The 14,713-nt window shown below is 34.0% G+C and overlaps 1 protein-coding gene across 1 annotated transcript in view; it reads left to right on the top strand.

Annotated features, from left to right (window-relative positions):
• The window catches only part of DYNC2H1 (dynein cytoplasmic 2 heavy chain 1), a 315,287-nt gene that overhangs the window by 82,654 nt on the left and 217,920 nt on the right, over positions 1–14,713 (top strand). The window contains exons 48-53 of the mRNA XM_054592495.1: positions 5,159–5,289; positions 6,412–6,660; positions 7,182–7,290; positions 10,356–10,469; positions 11,837–11,979; positions 14,220–14,304. Of these exons, the coding sequence (XP_054448470.1) occupies positions 5,159–5,289; positions 6,412–6,660; positions 7,182–7,290; positions 10,356–10,469; positions 11,837–11,979; positions 14,220–14,304 (831 nt within the window). The remainder of the gene's footprint in view (positions 1–5,158; positions 5,290–6,411; positions 6,661–7,181; positions 7,291–10,355; positions 10,470–11,836; positions 11,980–14,219; positions 14,305–14,713) is intronic.

Genomic DNA, 14,713 nt, shown 5'->3' on the forward strand with positions numbered 1-14,713 from the left:
TAGGGTAAAAAGTGTAAATAAAGAAAATGTCTTAACAATACCGGGTAAGGGGTGTAAACAAAGGTCCTTTGCAGCCTGAGCTGATCAGAGATTTCAGGGAGGAGCAGAGCATACTCCAAAGAATTTACCTCTAGGCCCGATTACCCTGGACCTGCCAGATCTGATTTAGGGCTGTTTTTCCTGCATTGTTGCAAACCTGAGCCAGGTGAGGGGGGGGTGGAGGGCATGGGGGGGGGATTACCAAGAGATAAGGAGACTGCTTATCGGCTGTGATGAGGACTCTGGCTGTGTGCAAGCGAAACCGAAAGGTGCAGGGGCCTTTTTGCCCCTTCTCCATGTCCCCCAATTTCTTATCTGCTGCCTCCTATCGGTCAGTGCCTGTCTTAGGTTGTCCCTCCCCCAAGGGGTCTTAACCTGTCCTTGGCAGGAACCATCACAAGGCAAAGCACAGGGGCAGGGGCGTCCCTGCCCAGGGGAACAGGTCAAGTTGCCTCAGGAGCCTGTTTCTCCAAGGCCTAATTATTTCCAGCCTTGGGGCCCTGCAGCCTATGGGCAGGGTTACAGCTTCTGAAACCAGGTGGGGCATTTCCCAACAGGTGGGGAAAAAGGTTTACAGTAGTTTATGTGGAAATAATACAGTAATTAATAAACAATAATATAAGAATATTTCCCAAACTCAGAACTGTAAACTGTGTTTCCCAAATGCACGACTGTAAACCTACTTTTGCCCAACCCTGTATTTTATACATTTCTGGATTCAGTATTGGTCCCAGGCTCAAGTTACATAAGCCAGAATGAATTGTGAAGGTGGTATGAGGATATTGCGATTGATAGAAGTAGTTTTTTAGGTGCTCCTTGAGTTTTGCAATCAGGAAATAAGTTCAAGAGGACCTCAGGCAGGAGGAAATGCTGCGAAAAGCCTGATAATAGTACATAGTTGGCTTGATTTTTAGTGAGGGTTTATGTCCTTGTGGCCTGTATTTTCATGGCTTAGTGTGGAGAGGTTTTACTTCTTAAACAGTGCATCTTTCTCAGTCTGAAAACTGAGTTAATACCATCTCTTCTTACAAAGAAAGTGGCATATCTTTTGGGGATTAGATGGTATCCCAGTGTCTTATTAGGTATCTGAATTCTCTAGAGTTTGGTATTTTTCATAGTCTCCTATGTAGGAGTCAATAAATAATATATGCTTTTTTTCCTCTGTATTTTACTTTTCAATGAAAGTTTGTATCTTTTTAAAATACAGGCTCGATATATGTTAGATTTAGGAAAATAGGATTTTAATATAGAGCGATATTTATCAAGAAAAAATTAATGTTGATACATAAAAATAAACTAGACATGTTACTGTGTTCAAAAGACTAGTAACAATGGCAGATACAGTTATGAAAATCTTTGTTTTCAGTTAGAACTATCGCTGGTATGTTTAGGTGCCACAAACATTTGTGCAAGTAGGTGGTTAAACTGGTAATTATAACAGCATGAAATGTTTTATTATTAATAATAACTTTTCTGAATATATTTGGGATAAATGCTTGATGTTAAGGGTATAGAAGAGGTAGAGACTGATCTTTTGAGGATGTTACTTTGAAACTTTGAAAAATAAATTTTTTGTTTTGAGATAATAGTAGACTCACATACAGTTGTGAGAATTAATTCAGAGAGAGCACATGTATCTTTTACTTGGTCCCCCCCAGTGGTAACACCTGGCAAAATTATGGTACGATGTCACAACCTCGATATTGATATTGATAAACTTAAGAACAGAACACACCACAAAAGCTATCACATTGCCCTTTTGTAGCCTATCTACCCTCTGGAAACTGCCAGTTTGTTCTGTATTTAATATTACCTTTTCAAGAATCTTATTTTCACCCAGTACAATTCTCTGGAGAAGTACACATGCAGGTTGTTTCATGTTTAAGTAGTTTGTTCCTTTTTATTGCTGAGTAGCTATTCAAACAAGCTACCAATTCTTTAACCATTTTGTTGAAGGACATCTAGGTAGTTTTAAGTTTTTTGCTCTTAGGAAGAAAGCTGGGATAAACATGCATGTACAGGTTTTTATGTGACCATACCTTTTCACTTCTCTGGGATAAATGCTCATCAGTGCAGTTATAGATAAGGTTGTATGGTACTTATATGCCTATTTTTTTTAAATTGTCATGCTGTTTTCTAGTGGCTGTATCATTTTATATTTCCATCAGTGATACATCAGTGATAGAATTACTCTTCATCCTTGCCAGCATTTGGTGTTGCCACTATTTTTTTTTATTTTAGCCATTCTGATACGTGTATATTGATGGCATTGTGGTTTTGATAGGTATTTTTGCTGACAGCTGATGATGTTCATGCTCACATCTTTTCATGGGCTCATTTGCTATCTGTATATCCTCTTCAGTGAAATGTCTCTTGATATCTTTTGCCTGTTTTCTAATTGGATTGTTTATTTTTTTACTGTTGAGTTTTGAGGGTTAGTTATGTATTCCAGATACTAGTCCTTTGTAAATACGTGTTTTGCAGATATTTCTCCCACTCTGTAGCTTGTCTTTTTATCCTCTTAATAGGGTCTTTCACTGATAAAACAGTTTTCATTTTATAATGTCCAAGTATTTTTTATTTTTAGGGATCTATAGGTGTTAAGTGTAATAGCTCTGTCTAGTTCTGGATTCTGAAGACTTCCCCCCCTCAAAGTTTTATATTTTAAGTCATTTGATCACTTTGAGTTAATTTTTTTTAGAAAGAGTGAGATTTAGGTCAAGGATTATTTCTTTGCTTACAGGCATCCACTTGTTCCAGCATCATTTATTGAAAAGGCTACATTTCTGCCTTGAATTACTTTTGCACCTTTGTCAAAAATTAGTTTTGTGTTAGGCTATTTCTGGGTTCTCTATTCTGTTCCGCTAATGTATATGTGTGTCCTTCTGCCAATACCACACTGTGTTGATTACTGTAGAGATATAATGTCTTGAAATTGGGTAGACAGATTCCTCCTGCTTTATTACTTTTAAAATTGTTTTAGCTATTTCAGTTTCTTTCTTTTTACATAAGCATTATTGCCGAGATTCTGTTAGGAACTGCATTAACTCTGTATATTGGTTTGGAGAGAGTTGACATCTTCTAGTCCATGAACATGATACATTTCTTTATTTATTAGTCTTTGTTTTCTTTTAACAACTTTGTGCAGTTTTTAGCGTACAAGTCCTATACATATTTTGTTAGATTAACACCTAAGGTTTTAATTTTTTTTGAGCAATTATAGAGACTGTGTCCGAAAGGTTGACTATATCAGGTGAAGAAGAGGGGAAGACATTCCAGACAATGGAAAAAACAAAACAAAACATGAAAAAGACCAAAGCCTTGAGAAAGCTGGACTATATAATGAGGCGAAGAGGGAGATAGGAGATTCAAGCAGTCAGCTGAGCCAGATTGTAAAGGGCCTTGATGAGGAGAATTGTGTGTGTTTGTTTTGACAGTGGAAAACTGTATGTATTGACTCGAGTGGTGTGGAACAATCAGGTTTTTGGGCATGTTAATCTAGTAGCGGTGAGGATATAGTTGAGGGGGCAGAAACTTGTAGCAGGGATACAAAGTAGGAGGCTACTGCAACAGCCGGGGTGAGACATGACGAGGTGTAAAGATAGTGAGTTCAGTTTTAGGTGTGTGTTGGAATGTTTGCAAGCTTTTTGAGTGTCTTTTGGGAGTCTACATAAAGTTTATCGCTTTGTAAATGTAGGAATCATGTTTATCTCACTACTTACCTCTAACAGAGTACAATGTTTAAATGCAGGTGCATGTTAAGTGTTTAATGAATGAATGCCTGAATTATATGTCTATTTAAAACAACGGGAAATATGAGTCTAAACAAGACCTTGGGAGACTTGCCTAGAGATAAACAGTGAATGGGTTTTGGGTATATAAATAGTTGATATTTAAACCACAGAATAAGACTAATTCAAGAGGGGTCTTTAGATTTAAGGAGTTACAGTCTGAACTTGAACATATAAGGAATAAACAGAAAACTGAAAAGAAGTAGTGATTATACCTTGAAGAGTATGGTCGTATAGAACCAAGGAAAAAAGCTTCAATAAAGAGCTGCACACAAAAAAATTACTGCAAAAAAAGATTTGGACTTGACAATTAGGGCAGTACTTTTGTTTTGAAATAGGAGTGTTAGACTAGTGATTTCTGAAGATAGAAGATAATGTAAGAGAGATAATAAGATAATCTAAGAAATGTGATGATGAAGGAGAGGAGAGGAACATGAAATAATTTGGGTTTAGGGAAGGTTAAGCTGCTCAGCTGGGCATGTGACAGGGAGAATATTGATGGAACAGTTCCCAGAGGAACTGGGAGGGAAAAGGTGAATAGAATGATGAACAGATTTTTCTTGTAACAGGAGCACTACTATGGATAAATTTTAAGGAAGTGTGTGGGATTTTTGTTTTCTAATTAAAATTCAGTTAACTTTTATTTTAGAAATTAGAGCTTTTGGCTGTATTAATAAATCTATTTTTTCTCAAAGAATTTTGAAATTTTTTTACTTTCTTGAAAATTTTATATGTTATTTTTTAATCCTCACTCAAGGACATTTTTTGAGTGCTTTTAGAGAGAAGTGGGGGGAGAGGTGAAGGGGTGAGAGAGAGAGAGAGATCGATTGGTTGCCTCTTGCATGTGCCCCAAATAGGGTATGAGCCCACAATCCAGGCACATGCAATGACCAGGAATCAAACCTGCAATCACTTTTCAGTGCACAGGATGATGCTCCAACCAACTGGGCCACACAGGCCAAGGGCGTATATACTATTTTAAATCTATACATTTTATATGGAGATTCTGGAAAAAGAGAAGGAAAATTGGACACATTAGAAGGGGACACAAAGGAGAAAGTTCGAAGGAAGTCATTTTTGAGGGGTAAAGCAAGTAGGATGCAAAGGTAAAATAGGGATCCCATCAGTTAGTTTTCAGGTAGAGTTTGATATAGCAATTTAAGTCTTTTTGATTAACTGATCATATTGATCTTCCAAGGAAAACTTTAAAATAACTTATCATTGCCTTTCTGATTTGAAATTAATTTAAAACTAATTTAATGAACAATATATTTTGTTGATGCTTCCATTACAGATAAGACATATAAAACAATCTTTTATTCTTACAGACAGTTTCTATGTTACATGGGGTGCCCGACATGATTCCGGAATAAGGACAGCTCCAGGACAACCACTGCCTCCACATGGAAAACCACTTGGAAAACTAAATTCTGTAGATTTTAAAGATGTTATTAAAAAGGTATATATACTACGATCAAGAATTTGAATTGGGATTTGGTTATTATTATAGTCAATTTTGAAAATATTTAGTAGAAGCTTTTTGAGGGCATAGAGTACAATATGGTAGAATAATCAAAGCTGGTTATTTTGGAATTTAGTTCATTGTGGCAGATCTAATTAGATGCACATGTACTTACAGAGATCTATGTAAAATTGCTAAGATACTTGATGTTGGAAATAATAAGAAGGCTTAATATTAATTAGGAAATCATCTGAGAGCAGTAGTGTCAAACTTTAGGGACCATAAAACCAGATGATTACTGATCCCTGGGTCCTATCCTGAAGAAGTCAGTCAGTAAATAGGCCCCAAAGAACCTAAATTTCTTAACAGTTTTGCAGATGATGTTGATGCTGTTGGTCACTGAAACTTTCAGTAGTACTGCCCTAGAAATTTTTTAAGTTTAATTACAATAAAGAATAAGAAACAGTATTATATCTGATTACTGTAAAAATTTATATTTATTTTGGAAGTTAGTATGAATTGTGTATCAAGAAAAGTTTTTCATGGTCTGTTAAATTGATTAATTTGCCTGCAATGGATATTGCCAAGTTTGGAGATTTTCAAAGGTCTAGTCCTCTCTCTCTTCCCTCACTCTACCACATAGTTCCTGGCAGGTCATACTACCTGTGTGGGCTTTTGACTCATCTCCAAGCGTTGGTAAGAGCAAGAATTCACAAATATTTTCTAGGCACTAGGTTTCTAGAGTTTTAGGATTGTCATGTAAAGTCTGTGTACACTGATGTGATTTGTAAGAACTGGTAAAATTTGAGAGTTTTCGAAGTTTTTTAAATTAACCTGGTATCTCACACTGCCTTTTACAAGTTATAGTAATTGTGCACAAAAGTTACTGATTATTGTGGACCCTTGAACTTGTTTGATATCATACATGTTTTTCCACAGAAAGTGCCATAAAGCTTGATTATTGGACAGATAAAATGCAGAGTGTGATTTTACATGTAGTCGCTTAGCCCTTTTTCTAGAGTGCATCTAAAGAGACTATCTTACTCCAGATATTAACATTTTTATTACGTAATTGGGGTTTATATTAATTATAAAATATTCTCTGTAATTTTTTAAAAGGGTCTTATTCATTATGGACGAGATAACCAGAATTTAGATATTTTACTTTTTCAAGAAGTCCTGGAGTACATGGCTAGGATAGATAGAGTGCTGAGTTTTCCTGGAGGCTCACTCCTACTAGCAGGACGCAGTGGTGTGGGCCGTCGGACCATCACTTCTTTAATCAGTCATATGCATGGAGCAGTGCTGTTCTCTCCAAAGATTTCCAGAGGATATGAACTCAAGCAGTTCAAAAATGATCTCAGACATGTGAGTTACAATGTTTTTCTTTATTTGGTTTTAAATCACAATTCGTTGTTATTCTAAAAGCCTTTAAAGATCTTTAGGTCTCTGGTATACAACATAGTCTTTGTTTTAATCTTGATGATTATTTTCTCATGATTATCAGAAAATCATGTTATTTTGTACAGATAGGGAAAAGATTCCTATTAGTATTTTTAAACTCATAGTTACCCCAGAATGGAATGTTAGATGGGCATGAAAGAAACAAAAAGAAGGAGTTTTTATGGAATATATATAGATAAGTATAAAAATAGTTTTCTAGTTTCATTTTATTGTGTCCTAGCTGTAGAGTAATTAAAATTTCCCCGAATAGTATTTGGTTGTCATGAACTGGATTTACTTTCCAAACTATAAAGCTAATGTTGAATTTTTAATTTTGACTACTGAAATACAAATAAAGAAAGAATATGACTTAGTTTATATACAGAATGAAAAGTAACTGTTCCAAAAATATTAATGGTACCAAAATATGTTTTCTTACTGTACAGGTGTTGCATCTTGCAGGTATTGAAGCACAACAGGTAGTTTTACTTCTTGAGGATCACCAGTTTGTACATCCTGCATTTTTGGAGATGATCAATAGTCTTTTGTCTTCAGGCAAGTGAATGGCTTCTAATCATAGACAACAAAGTTATAATGAAAAAATTATGCAAGTAAAAAGCTTTTTGTGTAAAATTATGTTTCAGAGAACTTTTGGCATAGCTTTTATTAAAGGTGCCATGGGGTTCAACATGCTGAGAGCAAGAGAATTGAGAAATTTGTTTCTATAAAACCAAAAGATTAAAGAAATAAATTAAATGATTAGTAATATTGAATACTGGTGAATATACTGAAAAATTGGTCCTCTCATTAACTTTTTGTGGAACTGTGATCTGTTATACCCCTTTGGAAAAGTTATCAATGAGTACTTACTTATTAAAAAATGTGCCGTACCTTTTGATATAGCAATTTTTTTTATTATCTGTAGAAATTTAACTTACAGAAATAAAAGAAATAGTATGTAAGGAAATAACACAATATAATTTGCAATAAAACATTTGTAGAACATCACTGTCCATTATTAGTGGAATGGTTGAATAATTATGGTATGATCTTAATATGGACATATGAATACAGATATATTCCAGATAATATGAGATCTTATTTTTGTCAAATCATGGTGTATCTCTGTTCTCTCTGGAACCATCTGGCCTTTTTGGTGGTTTCCTGGGCAGAATGCCTGCAATTTCTCATATTTTTACTTTTCTGAAGAATTTACAAAATTTATTAGAATCTCTTTGTAATGAGTAATCACTGTTAGTAGAACTGGTATGTGGTAGCTGAGTTTTAAACTTGGACCAAGATTATTTGTGATTTGAGTACAAAATAAACCTTGTTAAATGCTAGTTTCAACTGTATGGGTTCACCTATTTTGGGGCCCCCAGAACAAAATTGCATGATGCTTATGTTTAACTCAGTTATCTTACTTTTAAAATATTTTATTTATTTATTTTTAGAGAGAGGGTACGGGAGGGAGAAAGAGAGAGAGAAACATTGATGGGTTGCTTCTCATATGTTCCCTGACCAGGGATTGAACCCGCAGCCTAAGTATGTGTCCTGATAGGGAATCAAACTGATGACCCTTCACTTTGCAGGACAGTGCCCAACCAACTGAGCCACACCAGTCATGGCTAAATTAGTTACTAATAAGTACTTGTTTCGTATCATGCCAGGTAGGCTGTTGATAAAGTCATCTAAAATTTTTAACAGCTCTGGTTGAAAAAAACATGTAATTTATAATATGAACTGTCTATACTTGTGTCCCAATGAGAAGTATAAACCAGGACTGTAGTTAGACAAGTGGTACACCAATTTCTGTTAAAGAGTTGAGGGATAATGGCAGGTGAAAATGGTAGGTCTTTAGTAAGCATGAAATGTTTCTGGTCTTTCTTTAGAATAACCGTTTTTTTTAAGGTGCATATTCTTAGTCCTGCATATTGCTTAAGTTGTCACTAGATGGAGACCTCATTCCTTGTGGCTGAGATGAAATAGACCAGCTTTACAGTCTTTCACATTGTGAAAGCAAATATCCAGATAAGCATTAACCTAGTAATTATTGTATTACCAGGATAAATTGGTCTTTATCAAGATATAATTGCAAAAATCATGAGTAGAGTTAAATTTTGCCAACATTTTTGGAGAAAACATACACACACGTGCACGCACAAATTTATTCAGTTTTAGAGAGAGTGAAAGGGACAGAGAGAGGGAGAGAAACATCATTCAGTTGCCTGACCTGACCCACAGCTGAGACATGTGCCCTGTCTAGGAATCAAACCAGTGACCTTTAGGTTTGCAGAATGATGTCCAACCCACTGAGCTATACTAGTCAGGGCAGCAAAAATATGTTTGAAAAATACTTCCAGAGAAAGTACTGTTTTTCAATAGGAGAAAGTACTCAAAAAGAGAAAATTGTCTCTCTTTTCATTGCAAATTCTTATTCCCTATCATGTATAATGTGTAAGTAGAGCCAACTCTCTCTATTAAGCTTAAGGAATGAAAATGTTTCTTTATATGGTTGCAATTTAGAGAAAGACACAGAGCAGATATATGTGTGCCTGTGTTGGAGTATGCACAAGCTTGAGGAAAGGTGAGTGGTCTGATACTCTTGTGTTGAGCGTAAAGAAAAGTAGAAATCAAACTGATCAGCCTTAGGTGAATGCAGTGCTTTGTATGTATAACAAAAGAATTTTCACTTAATCTTACAGTTTCTTATGAACTATAAATACATTGGTTTTAACAAATATTTATTAAACATCTATTGGGTGCCAGACCCAGTGCTAAATACTAGACTTAGAGAGGTGAACAAGACATGGTTCAGGCCCTCTAGCAAATACTTGTAGTCTTAACTTTGATTTGCCTTTCATTATTCTGTTGCCTATTAGCAGTTCATGGATTAGTTCCTCTGATGTCTAGTACAAGTTTACATATCCATCTATTCACTAATTTATTTATGTAACAAATGCTTGTGTGCCTGATACTTTGCTAAGATTTTCATAGGTTAATATTGAACATGAACAAATATTTGCTCCTCTGGGGATTCAGAAACTAATTGGCAGGCAAGACAAGTAATTCATTCATTATTAAATGATGTGATAAACGCTAAACAGTGATATGTTTGAGTATTATATGAAATAGAAGAGGGTCCTTTACCAAGTATATAGGTAATTAAGAATGCTCTTGGGAGTAGCAGTTGGCAAAGTAGTATCTTGAGAGAAAAATGTTAATTTTGGAAGAACATAAGGGGCAGGGGAAGACTTTGGGTTCATATTGCAGAAAGAGGGAGTATTTCATTATATTTACGAAACACAGAGAATTTCATTGAGGCTAGAACCCAAGGTCTTGTGGGGGATGGTTGAAAAAAAATCTTGAAAGACAGATAAAAGATTATGAATTGCCTTGAATGGCTTGCCTAGGAGTTTGAATTTTATTAAGTGAAGGCAACAGATGAAGATTTGTGAATAATATTGAGGTGATAAGGGTTGTGTATTTTTGGAAACAAAGATTGAGTAAGGGCAGATGTTATTTAATACAAAAATAGAAAAAGCTTTGTGTATGTAAAATGTATTTTGAATTAGTGTAATGCAGTTAAAATTCAAAAGAAATGTAATGTTCTTCGGTAGGTGAAGTTCCTGGACTTTATACTCTTGAAGAATTAGAGCCTTTACTGCTGCCTCTTAAAGATCAGGCTTCACAGGATGGATTTTTTGGACCAATTTTCAATTACTTCACATATAGTAAGTGACACATAATTTATTAATCAATTCTAACTCTGGTCCCTGTGAAATAAATATTTAATTTACCTTATTTTCTGTAGATTGCAAAGGTATCTTAAATTTGGTGTCCAGGTGGTAATTAATTTCTACTTTTTTTTTGTATGGAGCTTTTAGAAAATAACACTAATGTAGCCTAAAGGCTAACTTATAATAAAAACAGGTTAGCAAAATTTTAGCAAAAGGAAAGGATGAAAGTGTGGTAAAGTTCTTTGAAGTATCTACTTTACTGCCTTTGTTTTCATGTGGTAAAATTAGTGCTTATACCTCCTAAGAGAATTAATGAACTGTTTAGTTTGTGTCAGACTATAGATTTTTTTTAAACTAAATAACCTGTTATTACAGGCACAATTTTTAAAATATATGTTTTTATCCTCATGTGAGGAAAAATTTTTTTAATTGCTTTTAGAGAGAGAGGAAGGGAGAGAAGAAGTAAGAGAAGCATTGATGTGGGAGCATCGATTGGTGGCCTCCCATATGTGTGCAGGCCAGAGTGCCCAAACTTGGGATCGAATCCACAACCTATGTATATGCCCTGACCAGGAATTGAACCCATAACCTTTCAGTTATGGGATGGCGCTCTAACCAACTGAGCCACGCTGCCCAGGGCACAGGAACAGTTTTATGTGTACTGTAGATATCTGAAATCAAGTAAGTAAAAAATAAGGCAATAATATCACTCAGACATTATTATTAAATTTATCTTCTTTATTTTTTGAAAGGAACATTTAATATTGATGAAATAGAGAAAGTTGTTAAAAAGCTATCTTCCCTTCATTCTCTTTCAAGTGTACAAGGAAATTATATTACAAGCAATATATTATACACACCCCTAAGAAATGGATCATCCTAATGCTACAATATTTTAAACTGTTTCAGAACTAAAAGTGTAGGAAAGTTTCCAAATTCCTTTTCTGAAGGGAAAATAACATTGAAATTGAAACAGGGAAAAGATATTTCTCTTAAAAGAAAACCAGGTATCAATTTTGCTTGTGAATATTGAAACAGAAGTCCTTCAAAGAAAAATAAAATAAAATCCAGTATCACATTTGAAAAATAACATACAAAACAGCAATATATTATACACACTTATTTTCTTCATGAGTATCCTTCTGGAAATTTTTTGTTCATATGTACACACACACACACACACACAAGTATTTTTTAACCAAAATAAAAATAATGCAATACTGTTTCATAGCGTCTCCTTTTTAATAAATAGTTGCTACTCTTCCATTCTAGAAAATTTTGAGAAAACCAGACCATATGTAGGTTTCCCCAATTATTACTGCTGTAATGTAACATAATTACAATTTTCTTATAATTTTTAGGAATTCAACAAAACTTGCATATTGTCTTGATAATGGATTCTGCAAATTTAAACTTCATAATAAACTGTGAGAGTAATCCAGCATTGCATAAGAAATGCCAGGTGTTATGGATGGAGGGTTGGTCAGAAAACAGCATGAAGAAAGTAAGTTTAAGTTAACATTTAAATACGGAAATAAAAAAATAACCATATTTTCTTTTTTAAGTTACTGGTTTTCTATTTTTAAATTTCTTTAATTCTTTTTTTATGTACTATTCTATTTTATTTTTATTGTTTACACTATTACATATGTTCCCTATTCCCTCACCCTGTCCCCTCTACCCAGCACTTCCACCTTAACCACATTGTTGTCTGTGTCCATGGGCTTTGCATATATTCATATGTGTTCTTTGCCTAATCTCTTCCAGTCCCCCCACTCCCAGTATCTGTCAGTCTGTTCCATGTATCTGTGCCTCTGGTCCCATTTTGTTTATCAGTTTACTTTATTCATTGGATTCCACATATGAAGTTACTGATTTTCACAACTTCCCTTTGGTATTTGATATAGTAATTCCCTTAATTGTGACACTGAACATCTCTTGTATGTTTGAAGATAGCTATTTTTTTCATATTCTTGTATGATATTATAGTCAGTTTCATCTAGAATCTTAGGTCGAAGATTATGTTCTTAAGGACCACAGATATTTATTGTACTTTTAAAAATATATTAATTTCATTAACCTATCAAGATTAGCTTATAATAAAAACATCACAGTAAAAATTTTAGCATATTTTTAAGTTAAAATATTTAATTTTTTGAAAAAAAGTCTATCATCCCTATGCTATATGTTTTAAGTATGAAATGCCAGGAAATCAAGATGCAAGGTTGAGAAGGCTGGTATATGAATCTGGATTTCAGGGGAAGGGTCAGGCATACATACAGATAAAAATTTTGGAATTTTCAGACTATAGGCGGTATTTAAAGCTCTGAGATTGAATGATGTCACTAAAAGACTGAATGTTGACAGAAGAGGGAATAGATCCAAGCACTGATCCCTGGGACACTTTAACATTAAGAAGTTGAAACAAAAAGGAGGAACCTACAGAAATACTGAGAAGGACCTGGTAGAGAATAGGAGGAAAACCAGGAGAGTGTGAAGACAAGCAGAGTCTAGGAGAGAGGGGAAGAAAATCAAAGCCTAAAGTATAAATTTAAAATATTGCCACAGAAGCTTAAGTGTTTTATCAGAAATTAGTAAAGTTATTTGAAAAAAAAAAATTCTCTGACTTGAGAGTCTTGGCACTTTCAAATCCTCCCATTAGTTCAGGAATCTTTTGGCTTACCTTTTATTCTGAGAAAATCAGAAAATGATTTTTTTTTTTACCTATTGCTTAGATTACTTGTGATTTCTCTTGCTATAACTATATTAGGTGATAGAAGATGAAGCTTTTTGGCTTTATTTTATTTTTCTGTATTTTTAAAGATTTTATTTATCCATTTCTAGGGAGATGAGAAGGGAGGGAGGAAGAGGCAAAAACATTAGTGTGTGAGAGATACATTGACTTCTGGCATGTCCTCAACTGGGGACCCGGTCTGCAACCCAAGCTTGTGTCCTGACTGGGAACTGGACCGGTGGCACGTAATCCACTGAGCCAAACCAGCCAGAGCTTGGCTTTATTTTAAGAATTCATAGTTGAATTACTTTATTTTCTCTTTGGGAAACTCAGAGTTTTTGTATATTTTAAAATAGTAATCTTATATGAGATTATTATATTTTCTGTCATATGAGACTTTATTTTTTTATTTTTGATAGTGGCAAAAACCTAGTTACAGCAAGACAGTAGTTTTCATAATTATCAATTATGAAATTGTTTTCATTTACTTTTAGATATTTCTTATTCAAGAAAGCTAAGAATCCTTACTATCCCTTTATGGCATGAAGGCATCTTGTTAATTTTATGCCAAATATTTTAATCATTGTGTTATTTCAAATGGCATTTGTGATTATTTTCTAATTTAATCCAGATTGTGATTTCCTTCATTTCAAAGTCTAATCATCTTTTAAGCGACATATTGGAGCTTTTCCCTAAATGTCATTAATTTACAATCAATTAAAGGTTCATATTTGTCAAAATCTTGTCTAGGAAATATCTTTTAAAGATGGATATATTGATTTTTTTTCTTTTAGTCTGGAAAGAATCCTAGAAGAAAAGTGCAATTAATACTTTGAGAGAGAGAGAGAGAGAGAGAGAGAAAGAAAGAAAGAGAGAGAGAGAGAGAGAGAGAATGTGTGTGTGTGTGTGTGTGTGTGTGTGTGTGTGAAAGGTTTTTAACCTCTGATACTGCATTTACTTAAACTTTTTTATACTAATTGAGATATAAAGAATTGCTCTTCATTTTTTAGATACCTGAAATGTTACTCAGTGAAACAGGTAGTGAAGAAAAATATGGTGATAAAAAAAGAAAAGAAGAAAAGAAAAAATATTCAGGTAATTTTGATGAAATTGATTTAAACTGATTTTTATTTATGAAATGGTTATCTAATCTTACAGAGCCATTAAGAAGTCACAATGATTATTAATTTGAATAATACAAAACTAACAAAGTTATATCTCTTTTGATGAAAACTAAACTTTAAAGCCTTCTTTATTTTTAAATAAATATTTGTCATTTCATGTAAGACCTAACAATATCTATTGTTTGAATTTAAGAAATTGATAATTATATTGGATCTGGCACAAATAATGCCCCTTTTTTATTACAGAATCGTAAGCATGTAATTCTGGAACATAGCAGTATCACACCCAGTCACACCATTTGACATGTTAGGTGAAATGTTCAAATTAAACTATAAATTATTACACCTATGTTATTGCCCTACCAACTACACTCAAGCAA

This window comes from Pteronotus mesoamericanus, unplaced genomic scaffold (genome assembly GCF_021234165.1).
Source record: "Pteronotus mesoamericanus isolate MK-2021 breed Mesoamerican mustached bat unplaced genomic scaffold, CSHL_Meso_final scaffold_36, whole genome shotgun sequence".
NCBI lineage: Eukaryota > Metazoa > Chordata > Mammalia > Chiroptera > Mormoopidae > Pteronotus > Pteronotus mesoamericanus.